The sequence below is a fragment of the Sceloporus occidentalis genome, unplaced genomic scaffold, assembly GCF_023333645.1.
Source record: "Sceloporus occidentalis isolate IW3139 unplaced genomic scaffold, rSceOcc1.0.p SCAF_10, whole genome shotgun sequence".
NCBI classification, from domain to species: domain Eukaryota; kingdom Metazoa; phylum Chordata; class Lepidosauria; order Squamata; family Phrynosomatidae; genus Sceloporus; species Sceloporus occidentalis.
The window spans coordinates 126,945-150,304 of record NW_028316990.1 but is presented as its reverse complement, the minus strand read 5'-3'; the positions used below and the strand labels follow the sequence as shown (position 1 = coordinate 150,304).

The window sequence follows — 23,360 nt, the reverse complement described above, 5'->3', positions numbered from 1 at the left end:
ATGTAAGTTCGTGAGGGATTGCCAGTGTTGCTGTTTTGGTGGGAGGTGTTCAGAGTCATCACGGCAGATTTATCAAAGTTAATTCGGAAACCTGAGAATTTACCAAACACTTCAAATTCCTCTTTCAACGAGGGGAATGATGTTTGGTCAAAAAAAAATCAGCACATCATCTGCATAAAGAGCAGTCTTATAATGCTGGCCATTAATAGTGAGACCAGTTATCCTGGTTTCGGATCTGATGGGGTTTGCTAGGGGTTCAATCATTAGGGTAAATAAAATTCAACAGTAATCCAGTTTAAGCTTGGCTGAGTCCAGATACTTTTAAGCATCATGAGAGAGAATGTTACAATAACGTCTCATTTAGTCAATGCAATGCAGTGAGCTGTGAGATTGCTCTTTTTAATTAGCATCAAGTATACTCTAGTGCTGGTATTTTAGGAGAGTAAGAAGAACAGTTCTTCTTACAAACAAAAAATTATTTCCTAATTAATCTTTTACTTTATTCCTGGTGTTTTCTGAGCAAATGATGTCTCAAATTTATGTACCTTATAAAGCATACATTGATTGTAGTTAGTCTGTTTCAAGATTTATTGATTACGGAAGCTGACCTTGGTGGTCAATAGGACATTATTATAATTATAAAACAAAGCCATTCTTGCTTTGTTACAAAGATCATGACTTTATTAGCCTTTGAAATATACCAGCAGCATTCAATACATGCTGTATAATAATGCAATCATATCACAATTAAGATAAATTATGCAAAAAGGGGGGTACAGTCTGCTGTTTATTCCAAGGTAATAATATCAATGAGACCCCAGTAACACCTTTTTTTTGGCTCAAGTGATTGGCAAAATAGGAATTTGGAAACCTGTAAATCTGATTTCCACCCTCCTGGTAGTCTTAATTCAAAATCTGTAAATATACCTCTGACTTTCCATGAACATCCTTCAATTTAGTACCCTTGTCCTTGAAATTATCTCTGTCCATTGCAGAGAGGATGAGAACACTCCATCCGTTTCTTTTTTTAAATGGTTTTAAAAATCGGGATGCCTTGAAATACCAGGCAGCTTGAGGCAGCTGAAAGAATGTCAGTTCAAATGACTTCTCAAGCCTAGGGGTAATTAATCACCAAATTTGGATGTCAAAGTAATCTAGAATTGATGAGGATTCTGGTTTAACAGTTCATTTTAGGAAGCAAGAGCAAAGCCCTAGGAGAGGAACAGACCAGAAATCCTGGTTCAGATATAATCATGAACAGGCAAGGAACGACATTCTCTGGTTTATTTATTTGTTCTTGCTGGTAGGAGTATTCAGTTTGGATTGAGCATGTACACTAATGCTCATTCAGCCAGAATTCTCAAAAGTTCTTTCGTATTAACATGACATGTGAATGTGGCTGTGCTTTCTCTTGCAATTAAAATGGTGAAGGGCCTTGAAACCATGCCCTATGAGGAATGACTTAGGGAGCTGGGGATGTTTAGCCTGGAGAACCAGAAGGTTAAGAGGTGATATGATAGCCCTGTTTAAATATTTGAAGGGATGTCATATTGAGGAGGGGGCAAGCTTGTTTTCTGCTGCTCCAGAGAACAGGACCCAGAACAATGGATGCAAGTTACAGGAAAAGAGATTCCACCTCAACATTAGGAGGAACGTCCTGACAGTAAGGACTGTTCAACAGTCGAACACACTCCTCTCTCGGAGTGTAGTGGAGTCTCCTTCCTTGAAGGTCTTTAAACAGAGGCTGGATGGCCATCTGTCAGGGATGCTTTGATTGAGAGTTCCTGCATGGCAGAATGTGGTTGGACTGGAAGGCCCTTGGGGTCTCTTCCAACTCTACAATTCTATGATTCTATGAATTTAGACAACACAGTTGTCCACCAGTAAGATTTCTATATAGTATTTTTACTTATGTACATCCCCATTCTTATCTCTGGGTTCTTTTACCTTGCAAAGTTTGAGGGACGTAAGCAATACAGTTTGCAATACAGTTTCTTCTTGTTTGCAAAAATGAGAACCTAATTAGCCATTAGCTGTTTCTGTCTGCAACTGTACTTCTTTACTATTTGGTTCAAGTTGACCCTTAGTAGGATTATAACACTCTTCTTTGTAAGTATGATACCAGTCACTGTGGCCCATCAAAGCACACACAAAAGTAGAACAAGGGTAGCGGCTTCTATGTAGGTTAAGGTTGTATCTCTGGGAGTATACTAGATCACTTATGACTAATAATATCAATATGGGTGAATCTAGTGGTGACTCTTCTGGCTGGATCTATAGTAGTATGTGTATGTGTATAAAACCCTGATATTTGTAGATGCTTATATACTATTTAAATTATATTTTGCTGGCTTTAAATTTAATTAATGATCAATATGGTTGGATCCTGTAGACCCTTTTGTGTGGCAGGAGCTCACTGTTTTATCTCTGCATGGCCAAATATTTCTTAGATGCCAACTTGGATTAGATTATCTTTTTTGGACATATGGTCAGCTTATATTAATGTATACGCTTAGCCCATAAATATACCTGAACTGCCTTCCTTTTATATGGAAAAAAATTATAGATGCTCCTGAACAGATGTTCTAGGAATTGATTGTCCTGTGTACTTAAATAATGAAGCCACAAGATATCTTTAGAAGCTGCAATTCAGCTTTCTCTTGCGGCAGGTTATTAAGGATACTTTAGTCATTAAAGGCAGTATACACTTTTCAAAGTAACTTGAGTGAAGCATTGACAAGTCAGCATCTGGAGAGCCCAGTTGCTTTTGGCTATGATGTCTACAGCTAAGGAGAGACATTCTAATCCATGCTGAAGCACCTCACTGGGAGACTCTGGACCAAACACGATCCCTAAACCTAAATCTGCTGACATTAGTTTGGTTAATTTACATTAGGAGTGGGCAACTTATTTCCCCTGTTTACCCACATATCAATCCTGAAAGAAGTTGCTCACCCCTAATGTAAATCAACCAAATCAGTGTCAGCAGGATTTCAGAAATAGATTTCTTTGTCAGTTGGTCATCAAATATCCAGAGTAGTTAATCTCTTTGTAATCATTATCTATGGAATACATTAGGTTTTCTGAGATGAAGCAGAAAACCAGAGGAAGGACAGAACATTAATGATGCTTCTTGGTGTGAGGGGACATATGGTAAACGAACTCTCTAAAATAAAACTCTGAAATGAAATGAAATCAATTCTTTTCTTAAAATGTAGAGAAAAACTAACATTGGAGGAGGGGCATTTTGGTTTAGTAGTCTACCAATCCTGAATGCCTGATTCTTTTTTTCCAACAAGTAAGCTGAAAAAAGGAATTGCAGAAATAGCTTGTCCAAATTCACAGTGAGCCATAACTTTCCCCAAAAAGAGAAAGGGCTTAACTACATAGTAAGAAGACGTGTTGGGAAATATATACTTAAAATGGTCTCCTGAATGGTGTATTATAAGGGTGTTGTTTGTGATGTGCCTGAATTGAAACCACTCTCTATGAATGGGGCAGTTAGACTTCATTTTGCTGAAATACATTAAGCCAAATCAATATCAAGCCGCCTGTGTTCTGAGAAAAGAGCAAAATGACACATGATGGGCTAAATGCTGTTTTGCCGCTGTACATCGACATAGTGTTCATGAACTTCCGATAATCAGTACAACTATTTGCTAGGCAATTAAACACACACCCCAATTGCCCTTCCAAACCTTTTTATGTTTTACACCCTCATAGATAATTAAAGAATTCATAAGTATGTTATTTTCTTATGGTAGATTTTCTTGATTTTCAAATTGAACTCTCTAGTTTGCCATGTCTGAGATGAGGTAATGTTTGCAATCCAATATTTAGATGCTGTGATTCCTATGTAACCTTATAAACTTAGACCATAAAAGTGTAGCCTGAAAAATGACATTTATAAAGATGAAGGAAGCTGTTACCTTTCTTTATGACTAGTATTCATTTTTGCTGAGGCCTCCGGAGAAAACCTTACTGCCCTGTAAATTTCTGTACATAAAGTATTATATTTTAAATATGCACACAGAGTTAGAGGAAGCACATCTAGCAGCCTCTCCATATTGGCAGTGCTTCATATCAGAGACTAAGTACATTCCTGGAACATGCAGCTTTTCCTGCTCAGAAGCAAATGCATAGAAGATTCACTTCTCTCCCTGATACCTCCTACTGCACAAATCTTTATTTTCTCTATTGTTTTTGCTTCCAAAAGCTACCATATTCCTTGCAGTGAGTCGACACATCAAAGTGCAAGTCGAAATGTTACTCTGACATGACAGATGTGGCATCCCGAGGAGCAGTCATGGTATTACTCATTACCTTCAACCCACTAAACTCCCAGATCAAATAGGCTGAAAGTCATGCACCTCTTTTATCATTCTGCTCTCCTTAATATTTGCCATCAGTTCTGTAAGCACGAACTGACACATTTTCTTGGATTCTTCTTTTTCCTACAGCTGGAGTGCCAAGCTGTACCTAACCCCAAGTAACATTGTACTGCTAACAGCGATTGCCCTAATTGGGGTCTGTGTCTTCATCCTGGCAATAATTGGCATATTGCACTGGCAGGAAAAGGTAAGCTTAATTAGTTGCAAATGTTTGTCTTAATACAGGCTTCACTAACAGAGCATTTTGAAATAACCTCTGTATCTCATTTTTTTAAAAACAAAACAAAACCAGACAACGATTCCATTTAGAAAACCTTTAAAAATGATGGGTTTGAGTAGTTTTCTCATTAGCAGACTGGGAAAAAAACCCCTAGTGCAGGAATGCAGAGTTCCAGATATTGTTGGACTCTAATTCTCATGCTCCCTCACCACTGGTTATAGCTAGGGCTGATGGGAGTTACAGTCTATTAATATTTGAAGGCCCATCCTACCCAGTCTGTAAACTGGGATATTGTGTATGGAATCACTATTCTGTGGCAGAACATGCAGCCGGGCCAGAACTACTTACAAGGCTGGAGGAGCCCTTAGAGTGGAGCTACTGCCTAGAGTTGTAAAGGTAGGCTATTTGTAGCATGGAAAATATGGGTAGCCACATCTCCCTTGTGCTTTATTTCAGAGTCCAAGGGCATGTGTTACCACCTATTGGGAAAAGTCTGAATTATACCTTAGGTATAAGGTATAGGAGGTTTAGGTATGGAGGTCTTTAAACAGAGGCTGGGTGGCCATCTGTTGGTATGCTTTGATTGAAATTCCTGCATGGCAGGGGATTGGGCTGGATGGCTCTTGTGGTCTCTTCCAACTCTAATTCTATGATTCTACCTGTACTATGATTCTGTGGTGTTGAGAGGATGGGATGTCATTCTCCCTGAAGTGTTTTTAGGGAGGGATTAGAACTACCCCCTCCATACAGAACTCATCTGGAATGTGTATACCATGCTCCAGCAATAAGATTATGGCTTATTTGATCCCTCTTATTGGTATCTATGTCTTTCTTCCATCAAACTTTAAATTACAAGTGGGTCACATTTTTTATACAACATATTTAGTTAAAAGTAGGATAGGAAGTAGCCTAATAGTAGGCTAGAACCATTCTAGCCAGTGTGCAACTTTCTTCATTCTTTTTAAGTGGCAAAGCATTCAACTCCAGGCAGTAGATCCGCCATCTGCATTTTACAGTCGCTTCTACTATAGGAAGCATCAGTGGGGTACAGTATAGAAGTAAAAGTGCTTTAAAGGTTTGTTAAATGGAAAATGTTTGTAAGATGGTGGCCTGGGATATGTTGCTCTGCCTACAGTTGATCTGAGAGCTCCTCAGTACAATGTGGTTCTGAAAATGAATTAAATTTAAACCACACTTTTTTCTTTCTTTTTGGTTGGGCTGCAATACAAGATGATGCCTTCCATTTAAATTAAGAATTGTTGCTTTCTTTTATTGACAGACTTCAGAACACTGATATTTGACCATTGAGCAAAAGTGACTGTTTTACTCTGTAGAAATGCATTGATTCTTAGAAGCTATTTGAGAAGCAGCTTTCCGTACCACAAAAGAAATGTGTGTCCCAGTTTCTCATCTTGGCTCTTTTTTGAAGCTAACAACTAGCCAGCAGGGTGGCCAATAACTACTGCTGCCTTGCCAAGCTGTAATCATAGCTGCCAAGGTTATTGAATTTTAGACTCACTGCCATTTGCTGCTTATTCACATTCATGAAACAAAGTACCCTAGCTGAATATTCGAAAAGGTTTTGAAAACACTTACAAAATAGTGGGTTCTTGTCATGAGTGCTTGCCAAATATTAATTGGTTGCAGCCTGGGTGATATAGGGCAATTTTTCAACTGAAGAAAAGTTTTATAAATCTAGATTATGTATTTTATTTGTTTTATTTTATTTTTATCCTGCCTTTCTCCCAAAGTGAGACCCGAGGAGACTAATAGATAGTTCTGGGGTCTTGAAAGGGAGTGGTTTACAGACTGCAGAAAAGGAATGGGGCCTCATATTTCCATTAACAGCCTTTTCCCCACCCTGGTTTACATTCCGACTCTTGCCTCATGTTAACATTGCTTAATTAGTGGCTGCAACAGTGCAATGAAAGAAAGAAAAAGTTGGAATTCTGGGTTCAAACATAAAGAAAAACCACAGTTGAGAAAGCTGTTATTCATAATTTAATGGCAAAGCATGGTTTCAGATGCACTGGAACTGTTGCTGAAAATTGAACCATGCTTTGTTGCCTGAAGTGGATTCAAATGCACGCCATGTTAAAATTGGCTAAGCAGATCCCAGTTTAGCATTATATGCTAATGTGGCTGGTATTTCTGCTTTTTAGACTTTGATGTTACATGAAAGAGTATTATAGCCATGCAAAAGAGACAATAAAACTTCCTTGGGGCCCATTCCCACTGGGAGGATGGATCGCTTCCTGAATCGCTCTTGCCCCGGTTTCGAAAGCGATTTCAAAAGACCCTTTGTTCGCACTGTAAAGGGAGTTCCCCCCCCCCTTTACCAATCTGATCACTTTTTTGGGTACGATTGGCCATTCCCACTGGCAGTGCCACTTCAGAACCCCATCAATCATCTGTGACATAAGCGGCAGCTCGGCTTTGGGGGGGGGAGGCTGAGAGAGTGTGAACTGAGGCTGTGAGAGTGTGAGGCACAGAGAGTGTGACAGCAAGGGACCCGGGAGGAGACTGACTCAGATCTAATGGTACTGGAATTGACCCCATGGAATTAATGTTTGAAAGGAGAAAAGGCTGGAACAGGACAGGGGAGTTTGCAATACATTGTGAATTCGCCAGCATGGGGATGGAGAGGAGGTAGAAGAGAACATGTCACAGGCTGTTTTTAAAGACTGGATTGTGTCAGAGCCTCAGTGGCAGGAGCATGTTACTGCCAAGAAGCCAGAGCTTGATAACACCTTGAAACAGTGCTTCTTTTCCTGAAAGATAAAGGCCTGACAGTAAAATCCAGAAGGGCACAGTCAATTCAACATGGAGTCCCAGTGCACTCTTAGAGAGCAAGAAAAGCTTGTCAGATTTTACAGACCCTTCTGCTGTGAGGTGAGGACATATTTCTCACAAACCACCTTAAGATATAATAGTCATGTCCCTTTCCTGCATCAGACTTCTTAGTTTCAAGTGTAAGTTTGTGCTTCGTTCTAACACAGAGAAACAAATAACACTACAGTAGTTTTGGTTTGGTTCTCCACGTGTTTTGAGAGCTTCCTAACAGTCAGGAATTCTGAGAGCTGAAGTCCAAAACACCTGGAGGACCAAAGTTTGGTAACCACTGACCTAGACGAAGGCTAAGTATGCTTCTTGGTTTTGTTCAAAACATGGATATATGAGATAAACACCTGTATGTGCCAAATAGGCTAATGTTCATAAATATTTGGTCTCTCCTGACTATGGACACACACGTGCGCACGCACACACACACACACACACTTTAATGATGCTGGTTGCACTGCTTTACCTATGGTAAATTGAGCCATACATTGTGTCACACATTGACATTGTAAATGGATTCCAAAATAATGTTTCTAAAACAGATCTGGGATAGACTCATCAGAAGCAACAGCTCTGGAGTTTCCCCTAAAAGCTCAGCATACTCCGGTAGTCCAGACGATGACAAATACTTATGCCATATCTGCTTTATGTTCCAGTAACAGCACTTAATTGATGGGCCCAAAGTACCTGGCCATTAATACTAAGAAAGAAAAAGAAAAGGTGACCATCAACTGTACTAGCTATTTCTGAGCAGACAGTTCCTCTAAAATGGCACATATTTTGGGACTAATCGGCTTTCGATACCATAGACCATGGTATCCTTCTGGAACGCCTGGTGGAGGTGCGAATCGGGGGCACTGCACTCCAGTGGTTCCGGTCCTACCTCTCTGGGAGGTTCCAGATGGTGCAGCTGGGAGACGTGTGCTCCGATAAGAGGGCCCTCACAACTGGGGTCCCTCAAGGAGCCATTCTGTCTCCCATGCTATTTAACATTTAGATGAAACCGCTGGGAGAGATCATCCGGAGACATGGGGCGCGGGGTTATCAGTACGCTGATGACACCCAAATAGTTTTCTCTATGTCTCCGACTGATGCAGTGACCGAGGATGGCGTCTCTCCTCTCGTGGCCTGTCTGGAGTCAGTAATGGGCTGGATGAGGGAAAACAGACTCAAGCTGAATCCAGAGAAAACGGAGGTGCTCGTGATAGGTTCCCCTGGTCCAGGAATGGCGGTGGTTCCACCTGTCCTGAACGGGATCACGCTCCCTGTGAAGGACTCCGTGCGCAGTCTGGGGGTGCTTCTTGATTCGTCGCTTCATCTTACATCTCAGGTGAATGCGACGGTCAAGAACACCTGTTATCAGCTTCGGCTTATTCGCCAGCTGCGCCCATACCTGGCCCAGAGGGACCTTGAAACGGTGGTACATGCTCTGGTAACCTCTAGATTGGACTTCTGCAATGCGCTCTACATGGGGCAACCCTTGTATCATACCCGGAAGCTACAGTTGGTACAGAATATGGCGGCCAGGCTGGTCACTGGCACTTCCAGGACCAGCCATATTACACCGGTGCTCAAAGATCTGCACTGGCTGCCTATTTGCTTCCGGGCACAGTACAAGGTGTTGGTGATTACCTATAAAGCCCTACATGGCTTGGGCCCAGGATACCTGAAGGACCGCCTCTCCCCATACATTCCGCCCCGCACCCTCAGAACTACTGGGCAGCAACTACTTAGGGTTCCTGGGGCTAAACTCTCCTCTACAACGAGGAGGACGTATTCCATCGTTGCCCCGACCCTTTGGAACACGCTGCCCACAGAGCTCCGCTCGGCCACCTCCCTGGCTCAGTTTAGAAGGGACTTAAAAACCCTTCTATTTCGAACTGCATTCCCCGAGTGAAGTCTTAGATGGCCTCCCTCTCTATGTTGACGGCAAGATGGATGGCTGACCGGGGGGTTTTGAAGTTGTTTTTAACTTGTATAATGTATGTATTGTTTTATTATGTTGTTCACCGCCCTGATCAATGGAAGGGCGGTATATAAATAAAAGTTTTATTATTTATTATTTAATTGAGGCATTTAGCAAGGTTCAATCATGTCTCATGTGAGATATCAGCCATGTGAGATTCTATGTAACTCTTAGTCAAAATGAATCATACATTCACCATGACCATTATTGTCCTTCATTTTTGTTCCACAGAAAGCAGATGACAGAGAAAAAAGGCAAGAAGCCCACCGTTTCCATTTTGACGCTATGTGATATGCCTTAATGCCTTGATGGATGAGATGTATATAATTGTCTTGATCTAAAATAGTATATTGGAGTATACAAAGACCAAGGACGAGGGTATTCTTTCTGTACTATTTGTAAATGTTGCAATGTTTTTAATTTATTTGTAAAGTGTTAAAATCAAGTGTATCATCTTACATGGCCTTCCACTAATCAGTTGTATATACACTTTTCACTTGGTTTAACAAAGCTGTAAATTCAGCTTTAATAGTGTATGCATGTATTTCATTGTTTTCACATTCTTGTTTTCTTCTGTTTCATGCAAAGGAAATTATATGTAAATTGGAAGTGAGTTTCATTGCGCAAAATCCTTTTAGTGCCACTTGAATAAGTCCAGTCACATATACATTCCCAGTGTGCAATGTGCATTACATTGTTATAATTTCCTTCCCAGCAAATTGTCAGATAAGACATCTCATGTTATTCTGAGTCTTCTCTCTGGTGTTTCATCTGCATTGCTTATTCTTGTCTTAATCTTTTGTCACAATCAAGTGTGAGGAAAAACTTTTTTTAACTGAAAGGTAAAAGCATCTTAATAACTGATCTGTGATAGTTGTTCGTAATTTGATTTACATTTTAAATTATGCTTTCCTGCAATGGAATAATTCTGCATTATTTATTCTTGGTAGTAGTTATGATGCAAGTACACTAAGGCATATCATGAAAACAATTGACCAATAAGAAGTTCTTCAAACATGTGCATTTCTTGGGAGAGAATTCTACATGAAAAACCATGTGCTGTGTGATCTTTGCAAATTCAGATCAGATTAAGGGCTGGACTATGATATACTTATTTTTCCTGCAATCTTGACTGAGGTTGTATATTGTAGCTACAAAGCAATTTTTTGGTATTTGTTAAGACTACAAACAAACAGAATCCAGAATTTTCCCAATACTGATTGTGCCATGGCATTTTTATTAAACAGATTGTGCTGAAAACACACTTTATGTATTGCAATGTATTCCTTGAGTTTTATTTATCACTTACTATGCCTTGGGAACTGTTGCTTTGCATTCCTAATAAACAATATCAATTAAGTTAAACTATGTATGTTGGATTAGTTTCCGAACAGTGAAACTTAATGGTGCTTCCTTCCAGTGTGACATCTGAATCAAACAATAGATTAATTGTGCCACATTGGAACTGATCTCATATAGGAGGATCGAAAAGAAAGTTGGAGATGAAGAGACAGGATCCTTATGAACGTGTGATGCTTCCTTATACTTTCTCGTTCAGGTCACTGGCATGTCTAAGGTCACAGACAGCCATCCTCCTCAGGATCACCAAATCAGGTTGCACAAATTGCAGTCTCCTACCTAGAAACTGGGGTGACTTAGATGGGGATTGCTGAGAGATGAAATAGAGCATTTTCTTTTGTCCATCTCCCCGAGATCTTTGTACAAATTATGCTTTGTCCACTCAGGGAGTAGCTCATTTCCTTCCATTAATAAAACAGAATTGTTGGTATACAGTTGGCCCTCTCCTTACATGGGGGGATCCATTCTGGATCCCCCACATAAGAGGAAATCCACATATGCTCACACCCCATAGGAAACAATGGGGCACGTGTGTGTGGCGACGCAGGTGCCATTGCTTTTACTGTTGTGCCATTTCTGCGTAAGCTGGAAGCCACATATAGTGCACCTGTGTATGGCGCAGGCGCACTGTACATACAAACATAGACCCTGATATGTAGTCACCAAAAAGCTCCATTCTCCTGCTGTTGATAAATGCAAATCATGCTGTTGTCTTGAGCTATACGACGCCTCCCTAATTATGTCCGTTCAGCATTATTTCTGTCATGGTTGAAACCAACCACTTGGAAGTTTTCATCCCTAAACAGTAATAAAGCAGACTGACAGTAAATTTCCTCCGGTTTCTTTAATACTGCTTTAATAATTGAGTTCTGAAATACTGCTTGTGACCTTTTAGTTGTGTGCTGAATAGTTTGCTAGAGCCATAGGACGCAAACCCTTTTTAGTGAGTGACTAGATGAAACTCCGTTAAAAGGAATGGAGCTTGCCTCATCGAAACAATTTGAACAGCTTTTAGGATGCTATATTTGGAAAGTGTTTTGCAACAGCGAGGGGGAATGGCTTTTAAACACAAAGTAATTACAAAACTGATAGATTCATGGGATATATTTGGTGGTGAATAGATAAAAGACGTGGGTTACAGTTACTTTGACTGCTTCAACCATATAACTTGGAAACAGGTTCTTTTGTGATGCTCTGGCTGTCCTCAGTAATATTTATCATCCCTAAACAGAAGTACAAGTTGGAAAGTGCCTATCCAGCTCGTCCTTTATGGCAAGTCAATGGTGAAAAATCTTAATAAATCAAATGTGAATTATAGTGCTGATGAATAACTTTGAAGGCACCTTTAGCTTCCAGCAAAACACCAGCCTATCTGCTCCTCCCATAGGAATGCCTATGTGAATTCCTTTGTCCTTTATTTAAGCATTTGATGATTAATGAAACAGCTACTGGAGTAGTATTCTCTTGGAAACTTTTAAGTTCTTCAGGAAGCTGTCATGTCTCTGAATACATTTTAAAATTCAGAAAGACATATTCCACAGATCAGTATGCCAATATGTGCTTTTCTAAAGATACCCCAGCAGAAAAAAGCTTCATGATTTTTTGGTGCTCTATGACTAGCTATGAAAATGTGAGAAACATGTGCCTTTTATTACTGGAGCAGCAAGCCCACAGACTGCTCTGGATTCCCATTTGGATGAATATACATACACACATTTCTGGTATACTCAGTTACTTCACATAGAGTTCTGAAATGCTAAACAAGTGAGGCTGGTGTAAGCCACTCCAAGAGGGTAAGAGAAGAAGGGGCCATCATCCAAGATCAAAGCAATGTCCTGAACACAGGTTCAATACCTGGAATCTTCAGGTAATCATCAGTCCAAATGTCTTTTAAAAAACACTGACTTAGGCCTCATACAGACAGGCCAAAATAAAGCTGATTCGGATCGCTTTGAGGTATGGTGTTTAAATGATGCATGCATCCCCAGAGTCCAGAAGCCACGCCAAAGCCATGCTCCAGTCCTAAGGATTGGAACATGGCTTTGGCGCGGCTTCCAGACTCTCAAGACGCATGCGTCATTTAAACAGCATACCTCCAAAGTGACCCGAAGCAGCTTTATTTTGGCCTGTCTGTATGGGCCCATAATTACTTGGTTTCCAACCCCTCCTCTCCAAAATACATCTTTCTTAGTTTTCGTATTGGAGATGTGCAAAATACCGAAGCAGACATTTACTTCAAAATGCAATTGGATAATGGCTTTGTAGCAGAATAAGGTCAGATGTTTGACAATCGCATAATTGTGTTTACCCTTTGGAGAAACTGAAGATAAAAAGTCACTGGGGAAAATGCAGATGAATACCAAGCTTGTGACCCTGACTCCTAGAGCACTGATGCAGCATCTTCAATGCCTATGGTCCTGTTCTCCTTTAAGGCTATTAGATGAAATAGTGGCATCTGCTGCACTGAAAAACCATCAATACTTCTGCATTCTTTCCTAAGCGAGCTCCTGTCCCATTCTTCCATTTGGCATCCTATGCGTCACACGGACATTCCTGAAGAGCTCTGTACAAACAGAAAGCTTGTGCATATTTTCCTCACAAGATCTTGGCCCAAGATATCACTCTGCTTATTTCAAAGTGTTGTTACATACGAAATAAAGCAACGGCTTTTGTTCCCTCGTTGAGTAAAGGACGCTAACCTAGTCCCAAAATAATAAAGAATTAGGTGAAACACATGTGGATGGTATCAGAATACATAAGAGATAGAATCTGTTGTTCAAGTTCCAATGCGTAAGCTTAGCCATTGAAACAGATATAAAAGGTCAACATTTATAAGTATCCATCTAATTTACAAATAGTTTGTTAGATTTATTAGCTCTTTAAATTCAGATGCAAATTGATGCCTTAAGTACAGGAACCTTGACAAGTGAAATACTGTGTGGCACCAATGCAAAATGTTGATCATGAAAGACCGGATCTGCATGACTGCCCATTGCTGCATATGCTATTGTGAATGCATATTATCCCCAGGTACTTAACCTGTCAAATTACTAATCATAAATACTGTATGATATACATATTAGTCTATGTAATTGTGTTACTTATTATATACCTTGGAATAAGACTGTTCTTCAGCCTCAACATGATGTAGGGCAGTGGAGGGAGTCTTCCACTCCGACATCGCAAAGAGGAATAATGCAAGAAAAAAGCTGAAAGTGTTGCAAATGGCATAAGTTTACCCTTAAAAATAAGTGAGGAGGAGCTATTGCTCTTCCCAAGAAGAAGGAAGTATTAAAAGACACTGACAGATGTGAATTGTAGGTGTTATATAAGCAATGGAGATAGATGAGAAAGCAACACAGAAAACTCAGACCTTATCTATGGGGTGATGTAGGCAACTCGTAAGTGGACTAAAATGTATTATATCTGTTGAGAGAGAGCTTAAGCATATGTTCTCTACGGACATGTTTTGATATTTTTGCAAGCGTCTTGCCTGGTACTAATGACTGAGCCCTGCTACTATTATTACATAAACCATAGTACAGTATCTGTTCTGAGGGTAAATGGTTGCACTCAGGAAAACTGTGGAATGCACTTGCCTCAAGTGCCTTTCTTCTTGTTGTAGATGTGAATCTTGCCTTTCCACACAAACAGAAAGGCACTAGAGAAAACATCTAGGTTAAGGTCAAGGATTGCAAGATCAGTGGACACTTGTCTCCAGACATGATCTTGTTTAAAAAATTAGCAGCGTGGCTGTCTGGAACAACCATAAAACACATCTACCTGCAAACTGTTCAGTGTCTAATCTTTCTAAAGTGAAACTGTTTGTTCAGGTTTACAAAGGGCATAATGGAAGCCAAGGCTCTGAGATAAGCCTGACTGTGATCATCCACCAGATCTAGACCCATCTGTTCAGTGTTGTGTTTTGTTTTTCTTTTCCCTTGTGGGTTTTTGCCCTCCTGGGATTGGAATCAGCGAAAGGTAGATCCCATAAAAGGAACAGATAGGGCAGAAAACAGAAGACTATGTGCAAAGTTGGTCTGACAGCTTCAAGCTGTGTTACTACTACTATCACAGGACAGGCTTCTCAGTGGCTGAGATGTTCAGACAGACTAGTTTCCTGCTATCAAAAAGAAATCCAACTATCCATTTAGGTTTGTCCATGCTTAAAATTAGCACATCTGGATTTGAAGCAATGGCTTCTAAGAGAATCCTCCACCAGCACCAACCATTTAATTATGCTCATCATTAGTATCTTATTAGTAAAGGATAGTTAGCAGGAATCAGGGAGGCTGTTGAAGACACCATGGAGTAAAATCAGTGTGCAAAGAGATATTGCACTACCTTTGAGAGTAAGTGAAAGAAAGAAGTTGGCAGACTCCAGTCTACTTCCTCAGAGGCATTTGGATCTAAGCGCATCCGAGGAAGTAGACTTTACTCAAGGAAAGCTCATGCTGTCCAGCTCTTTCTTTCCTCAAAGGTGCCATGAGGTCTCTCTACCTAGCGATTCTGGAGTAAAAAGCAGTCATGAGGCTATTCAGCTGAGATAAATGCATAAAGGACACCACTTTTTCTATGCCCCTGTATCTATCAGGGCTTGAACATCCATGGGATTAAAGCACTGAGGATAAACTCTCTCTGGCTTCTCTGTTAATAAGCCAATGGCTATTGCTCTGCTGTTTCTTTCCTCTGGTGAAATGAACCGCTTCAGGACATGTTTCTTCCTTGAACAAAATGGCACCCGTCTTTAAAATAGATAGGGATGGATGAACTGAGAGAGCGCCAGGCCAGGACTGGAAGGAAGGCCCAGTTTCAAATGCAAGATGAGCCTATGTGCATTGAAACCCCTTCAGTGGCCAAAAGTAGGCCTCAGTGCAATGGGGGCAAGCGCCACAGAATGGGTGGCCTTACGCCAGCCTTGCAGTGTGGGGCAGTATCCCTGCCGCCTTCTTCTCTTCCTCTCAAAGTGGGTTATTTCCTCAGTCTGGCTCCTTCCTTGGAGGCTGAGCCTTGAAACAGATGGAAACCTGTCAAAATGGGGGGGCTTTGATGGCAGAATAAAGGGGTTGGGATGGATTTCAGGGCCCTTCTTGGGGTCTCTTCCAACTCTAGGGTCCTCTCAAAATGGCGAGGAGGCTGCCATAGGCGTCCCCCCCTTGAGCTGGGCGTCCTCCTTTTCCCGGACCCGCCCTCCATGTCCTCCATGCCCACCAGGAGGAGCAACTCTCTCAGGAGCCTGGGCCTTTGGGGGCAGAGGAAGGGAGGCTGGAGGGAGGGCGCCTTCGAGAGGGAGTTCCTGCATGGCGGAAGGGAGGGAAGGGCGTTGAGAGGGAGTTCCTGCATGGCTGCGCTTTCTGAGGCGGAGGAGGAGGAGGAGCGGGAGACCCCTGGCGCTGAAGGGAAGAATGGCGGCCGAGGGGCGTTGGGCGGGAAGCGGGCGGCGGGGAAGAAGCAGAGAAGGAGGGAACACATGCGTAGAAAGCGGCGGCTGAGGGAAGAGAGAAGAGCCTCGTCGCCAAGGCAGACCCGCCTCTGGCTGCGAAGGAGAAGGAGAAGGAGAAGGAAGGAAGGAAGGAAGGAAGGAAGGAAGGAAGGAAGGAAGGAGCGGCGTCGTCGTCGTCTGGGGCTGTTTCCCCGGCGTCCCTCGCTTTCCAAGGCGGAGAGGCGGCTCCTGCTCCGACCTCGGTCTGTTTCTTCCCAGCCTCGAGGGCTCCCGCCTCTGTCTCCATGGAGGGGCGGCCCAGGCCCCCGCCATGACGAAGGGAGACGCCGCCGCCGCCGCCTGAGGCAGGGAAGGAGGCAGGCAGGCAGGGGCGCCACAGGTGCCGCCGAGACTGGAGCGGGAGCATGGCGGCGCTGGAGAAGGTCCCCTCGGTCCTCGAAGGTAAGGACCAGGGAGGAGGGCTCCGGGGATAGGATCATGAGCATGAGGAGGATGGTAAGCATAACCCGCTTTGGGGAGGCTGGGGCCCAAGGGATCCGCGCCGCGTTCAGACGGAGCCGCTCTCGAAGCGGATTAATCCCGCAGCGCAGACGCAGCCTTCCCCCGAAGAGCGCCATTGAGTGAAACGCAGCCCTGACAGGCGTCACTGCCAACGGACTAAAGGGTAAAACATTCATCTCAGGATAGCAATAATCATAATAATACCTGGTTTTCTAATGGTGTTTTTTAATACTTTAATAATTTAATCTCTTTTAATGGGACACTTTTTATGTTTTTGGAGAAAGGGCACAATATAAGTAAATATTAATGTATACAATATAATTAATATAATGAATATTGAAGGGTCACACTCTCTCAGCCTCAAAGGACAGCAGTGGCCCAAAAAAGCCCTCCTGAAGAAACATGCCAAGGAAAGCCTAGGATGGGTTTGCCTTAAAGGTCGCCAAATGTCCAAAAGCGCAGGCATCACTGCAAACAGATTAAAGGATCAGATAGATGTAATCAAGCCAGGGTCACACTCTCTCAGCCTCAGAGGATGGCAGTGGCAATGAAGAAGCCTAGGATAGGTTCGCCTTAGGTTCACCAAAAATATAGCCCCCCCCCCCCCATAAGCATCACTACATCTGAATTAAATGATAACATTCCTGTAATGGTGATCATTTTACCAGGATTCGAACCCTGGGTCGGCTAAGGAAGCGCATTGGGTGACATTGGGGGAGTCGCGCTCTCTCAGCCTCAGAGGATGATGGCGAACCTCCCTTGGACAGATCTTGGCAAGAAAGCCCTGTGGCAGGTTTGCCTTAGTAAAAACAACGACACTGATAATAATAATAGTAGTAGTAACAGGAGTAGGAGTAGTAATAACAATAACAGCAATAGCCATGCCTTTTTCTTTCAGATGGGAAATGAGAGCGGAGTCCACAACACACTGCAGAAATGATCCGGTTTGAGACCGCATTAAATGTTAGGGGCTTCTGAGAACTGTGGTTCTGGGAGACATCCAGCCTTCTCTGTCAGAGAGCTCTGGGGCCACAGTAAACTGCAATTCCCATCATTCCTTAGCCCTGAGCGATGGCAGTTAAAGCGGTCTCAAAGTGGGTTATTTCTGCCGTGTGTTTTGGACCTGGGTCTTAGGAATCTGAAGCAAACACGCTCCGGAGGGCAAAGCATCCATCTTGCGTCCCTTTCCTCAAAGTGGCCAGATGTTGTCCCCCCTCCATTTCCAGCCTTGGGGTTAAGAGGGGCTAATGTGGCATCTGGAAGGAAAGCCAGCTGTTGCTGGGCATAGATGGTTGCTGCAGTCTTAGACAGTAGTAACACAAAGCTTAGCGGAAGAAAGAAAGACAGATGTTGGGGAAGACGGGGAAGGAGATGTGTGCCAAGGCATCCGCAAGACCTCAAGTGTCCAAAATCCATATTAGTTGCGGTGCCTTTATTGGTTCAACCCAAAGGGCAGAGGAATGTGAGCAAGATGCCATGATCCCCACATAATCTCTTCTTAAATTGAGGTTGTTTGGTTTGTTGATGGTTTTTTAAATGCCATTTGCTCTTTACCAGCTTCTAAAAGGGATCTCTGGTCCAAAACACACTGCGGAAAGGATCCAGTTTGAGACTGCTTTAACTGCCCTGGCTCAGTGCTAGGGAATCCTGGGAACTGTAGTTTGTTGTGGCACCAAAGCTCTCTGACAGAGAAGGCTAAGTGTCTCACAAAACTACAGCTCCTACATTTCCCTAGCATTGAGCCAAGGCCACTAAAGCGGTCTCGAACTGGATTATTTCTGTAGTGTGTTTTAGACCTCTCTGCCTGTATGAGACTGAAAGAGAAAGCTTGTTTTGCTGCTCTCTAGTTTCAGACACACTGGCCTGTTACAGACTGCCAAAATAAAGCTGCTTCGGGTCTCTTTGGAGGTATGCTTTTTAAATGATGCATGCATGCTAAGAATCCGGAAGCTGTACCAAAGCTGCACTCCAGTGCTTAGGAATGGAGTGTGGCTTTGGCGCAACCTCCAGACTCTTAGGACCCATGCATCATTTAAATAGCATACCTCCAAAGAGACCCGAAGCAGCTTTATTTTGGCAGTCTGTAACAAGCCACTGACTTTTCCAGGTTCTTTAATCTGAGGATACTGCATTGTATTTAGGGCACAGCGGGGAAGGAGAGATGGCATTTTTCAACCTCACTTTGCATCTCATTCAAGACTTGTAAAACCTATTCCATCCTGACAGAGCTTTAAGAGACCTGACAGTAAAAAATTTCAACTATCCACCTATCATCCTCTCCCCTCCTTGCCCTGTGATTTGACATCTTTCCTTTTAGATACTGCTCCTTCCAGAGTATATGGCAGCTCCACTATACTCCTTAACATTTGAGGCTGGCACTGAAAAGAAGAGGCAGACCTAAGGAAAGACATGGGGCTTCATGATCATTCTGGTACTTCTCCATCTCTTAATCCATCCCTCTTCCTTGCTTCAAAGAAAATCACCATGTGGGCAGGAAGCCGAGACCAAGATGCACCTAAAATCATAAGAATCGCAGAATCATAGAGTTGGGAGAGATCACAAGGGCCCTCCAGTCCAGCCCCCTGCCATGCAGGAACTCTCAATCAAAGCACCCCTAATAGATGGCCATCCATCCTTCACAGAAGGAGACTGAGGGAGTGAGTTCCACTATCAAACAGCTCTTTCTAATGTTTAGGTGGAATCCCTTTTTCTGTGGTTTGCTTCCATTGCTCCCTGTACTAGTCTCTGGAGCAGCAGAAAACAAGCTTGCTTCATCCTCAGTATGACACCAAATATTTAAATAGGGCAATCATATTACCTCTTAACCTTCTCTTAACCTAAGATCCATCCATGTGCTTTGTGCATTGTGACTTGTTGGAGAAGCCATAGATTGGTCGCTATTCTCTCTCAGTCCAAGGCAGCCAGTGATGATCGAATAGCCCTCCTCTGTTTTCAGCCTTCTGCTGCCTAAGATTTAAGGCATCACCCAGCTTTGTGTCACTTGCTCATTGTGAAAATTTAATGGGCTAGAGCGACAAATAGGACTCTGGGGTAAGACCCTCCTGGCAAGATGCCCTTGCTTGTCAAAGGAAATTTCAGGAGTGCTCAACATGGCTGTGGCTTCTGGCATGCATCTTAAAATTCCTCTGTCTGCCTAAATTCAATAAATAGGTCAGTCACTAGTTTGATTGCAATCAGTACAATCCTATGAATGTCTATTCAGAAGTAAGTCCCACTTACTACAGTGAGACTTGCTCCCAGTAAGAGTGTACTGTATATTGTTCGGAGATTGCTGACAGAGTAACATAAAAAGTACAGAAGAAAGCATTATGTTCAGTAAGGCAAGACCCAATGTAAGCCAAAATACCCTAAAAGGCATCAGATCCCAACTGATGCCAACATTACACTTGAAGTCTGGTCTGGATGCTAAGTAGGGTCAGCCCTGGTTAGTACTTGGATGGGAGACTACCAATGAATACTGGGTGCTGTTGGATATATTTCGTAGAAAGGAACTGGCAAAGCCACCTCTGAGTATTCATTGCCTAAAGAAAACCCTATGAAATTAATGGGGTCACTGTAAGTCAGCAGGCTGTAAGTCTCCCCTCCCCAGAGCATGTGTGTGTGTGTGTGTGCACTTGTGGGAATGACACTTTGGAGCATGCCCAGATAATGTATTTATAAGCTTGCAATGGGGATTTGTTTGTCTTCTTTTGATAGCCAAATTCACATTGAGCCCACTTTAATGTGCTTTTAACCCCTTGCTGTGCTCTGTGTGTGATAACCAATAGCAAATGGGCTCGCTTTTCTGGGATGTCACCACTTTAACCATTTTTGGGATGGAAGCAGATAGGACCTACGTGTGATAAAGTCCTATGACAGTGAAGTTTGCTTCCTAGAGGTATCAGAGATAGCCCCCAAGAAAAATCCCAGAACACTGTGCTTTTAATAGATGGATGTGATCTCAGTTCTGCTGCCACAAAAGGTAGGAAAGAATCAGATTGCACTGCAGCCTCCTCTTTGAATGCCTACAGCTGAATGGGTGACAAGTTTGTCTTGTCTTGTTGCAGACCTTCCTGTAGCTCACAGGAGACATTCCTAATTTTATAACTGTAAAAGAAGGAATGGCGATATTAGCCAAGCAGTCTCCCTAAAACAAAACCTTGAGAAAGTTGTAAGCACACCATTTCTTCTCTTCTTCTTTTCATTTATATCCTGGCTCTCCCAATAATGGGACTCAGAGTGGCTAACAACATTTTTTAGACCATACAGATTTTAAAACTATACAAAACCTTGATAACAGTAGAAGTATAAAAGTTAATTTAAAAGCAATTAGACAATTTCTAGTTTACTATAAATATAACACTATTATAAACATAATAATATAAAGTTTATTATAAATACAAATAGTAGCACTCGTGATGCTTATATCATTCTCTGTTTTGAATCTTCAGAGTGTAGAACTATGATCACTTTTATCAGTAGCAGCAACTCCATCCCCCCCAGAATGAGAAAGCATTGATTTGTACCATCACTTCTTTTAAGTTCTTGTTCATTCATCTTTTTTTAACCTTAATTCCACTCCTCAGATTTCAATTTTCTTAAACCTTACTTATCTGAATCTTTCTCGTTGTATAGTAGTATTTCTCTTACGTATTTCCACAGCAGAGCTGTAGAGAGAATGCTTCTGTAGAAACCAGATGTTGACTATGATTTACAGCCTCAGTATATTTCAAAAGAAACGGCAGCTCTGAACAAACGTAACAATCAAGCGTTTTTGCATAATTTTGTTAAAACATTCTGCCAGGAAATAGAGTTATTTGGAACATTGGCTTCCTTAATTGAAGGAACAGACAAATACTACTGATAGGAAGTAGCTTGTCTCTTGTGTTAGGGTGACCTCTCATGGTGTTCAGGTGGCAAAATTTGATTTGAACCTAACATGCATTCATACGTTTTTCTATGGTACATAACAGCTTGAACAGACTGAATGAATAGAAATACTGCTATTTACTCAGTAATTTTTTTGTCAGCTACTGTTTAAGTGTGAATATGGCGTGTGTGTGTGTGTGTGTGTGTGTGTGTGTGTAAAAGTCAGCTGTAATAATGTTCATCTTTGCCTTGAAAAATGGTGAGGTTGTGAATGTGCATCCTTTAATAACTCTACAAATTGCACTTTCTTCCAAAACTGGATTGTAGGATTAAATACATCAAGTTTAAATGTTAAAGTTGATTTTAAACAATAATACAGTGCATGTAAGAGGTATAACTCTATACAGCCAGCAAGAGTTTTAAGAATGGTCTGGTGAATATATTTCAGTTTACTCTCTCATTTTGGGAACCAGGTAGAGAAGATAATAGTAAATACTTAATATATCATTGGGAATGAGAGATGGAGATGTTATTAAGGCTCCTCAGTGGGCAGTTGTGACACGCATCATCTTTTGTTATTTGTTTAAAACATAGAGTTGAAATGTAGTATATGTACATATCCTACCCTTCCTATTCGACAGAAGCTAGAGAGAGAGATGCTCAAGGTTTGGACTGCTTGCTTCCAACATCAAGGAAAGCAGCCCTACCTTCAAAATCATTAAGTATAATATAGTATAGTGTAGTATAATACAGTATGCTATGCTTTAAACAATTCACATGGATTCTATAAATAATGTGTGGTTATTTACCACGTATTTATTTTTTCTTCCTGCCAGGTTCCTGTTATCACTAGGTTATTACATTACATTCTGTCAATTAAAAAAGAGATGTTTAAACATATTTTTTCTGAGATAATAAAGATATGCCATGCTATTTGTTTTTAATAAGATGAATATACTGTGATAGCAATTTATGGGTATCACATAGTTGTGTAATACAGCTAAATTTGTAGAGTATTGTTTTGTATGATTTAGCCATATCATTCCTAAGTGCAGAACCAGAATCCCAAATGCCAATCACTCTTTAGCAGTTAGAGTTTGATAATAAATTACAGAAATCTAACATATTTTGTCTTAAAGTAAATTTCTTTAATATACCTCTAAAACAATAGAGAGGTCGGAAACATAGGTTCTGAACAAAGTTCTGGAGAAACAAGCCTGAGGGTGTAGCATCAGATTTGCTGAACTAGCCTGCAACCAGTGTTAAACTGACTTTCACTCACATTTCAGTGGCATTCCCCTTCCTTTTCTGTCCAAAACTCAATGTCATTGATGTAAATGGCTTGATTGACAAGCTATATTAAGACCTATATTAAGAGATAATACCTAACTTGGCAATCACAGGCAGCTACATAGGATCACATTATAGTGCTCTTTGAGTGTCTAATAGCATTCCTTTGCAGTGTCTCAGATTTTGGAATAAACTAAAGCTTCTGTCAAAGTGAGTACTCCCATTCTCTCTTGTTAGAATAAAACCTAAGGTGGTATCTACAAAGCATTTCTATGTGAAATCAATGGATGTTGTCCATTTGTAGTCAAACTGCAATTAATGACTTCTACCACCTCAATCTGTTTACAATTATATGAATAAAATTTTCATTCAGTTTCAGCTTCTGATCCACTTCATAAGTGTTTTTTTAATGCCACTTTCCTCTTGGAAACTCGTCTTCAATGTCTTCTCTCTTTTCAAAAATTTAACTTTGCACCATTT

At 41.6% G+C, this 23,360-nt stretch overlaps 2 protein-coding genes across 5 annotated transcripts in view; both read left to right on the top strand.

Moving 5' to 3' along the window:
• Nucleotides 1–10,783, top strand: part of ITFG1 (integrin alpha FG-GAP repeat containing 1) — a 91,484-nt gene extending 80,701 nt beyond the window's left edge. Inside the window, exons 17-18 of the mRNA XM_089540728.1 lie at nucleotides 4,461–4,578; nucleotides 9,650–10,783. Of these exons, the coding sequence (XP_089396854.1) occupies nucleotides 4,461–4,578; nucleotides 9,650–9,709 (178 nt within the window). The 3' untranslated portion in view covers nucleotides 9,710–10,783. The remainder of the gene's footprint in view (nucleotides 1–4,460; nucleotides 4,579–9,649) is intronic.
• Nucleotides 10,784–16,411: 5,628 nt separating this feature from the next.
• NETO2 (neuropilin and tolloid like 2) overlaps nucleotides 16,412–23,360 on the top strand; it is a 30,076-nt gene continuing 23,127 nt past the window's right edge. For 3 of the 4 annotated variants that reach the window (XM_089539481.1, XM_089539480.1, XM_089539477.1), the window contains exon 1: nucleotides 16,412–16,661. In XM_089539481.1, coding sequence (XP_089395607.1) covers nucleotides 16,625–16,661 — 37 coding nt within the window. In that variant the 5' untranslated portion in view covers nucleotides 16,412–16,624. The remainder of the gene's footprint in view (nucleotides 16,662–23,360) is intronic. The other variant, XM_089539479.1, reaches the window with a different exon arrangement.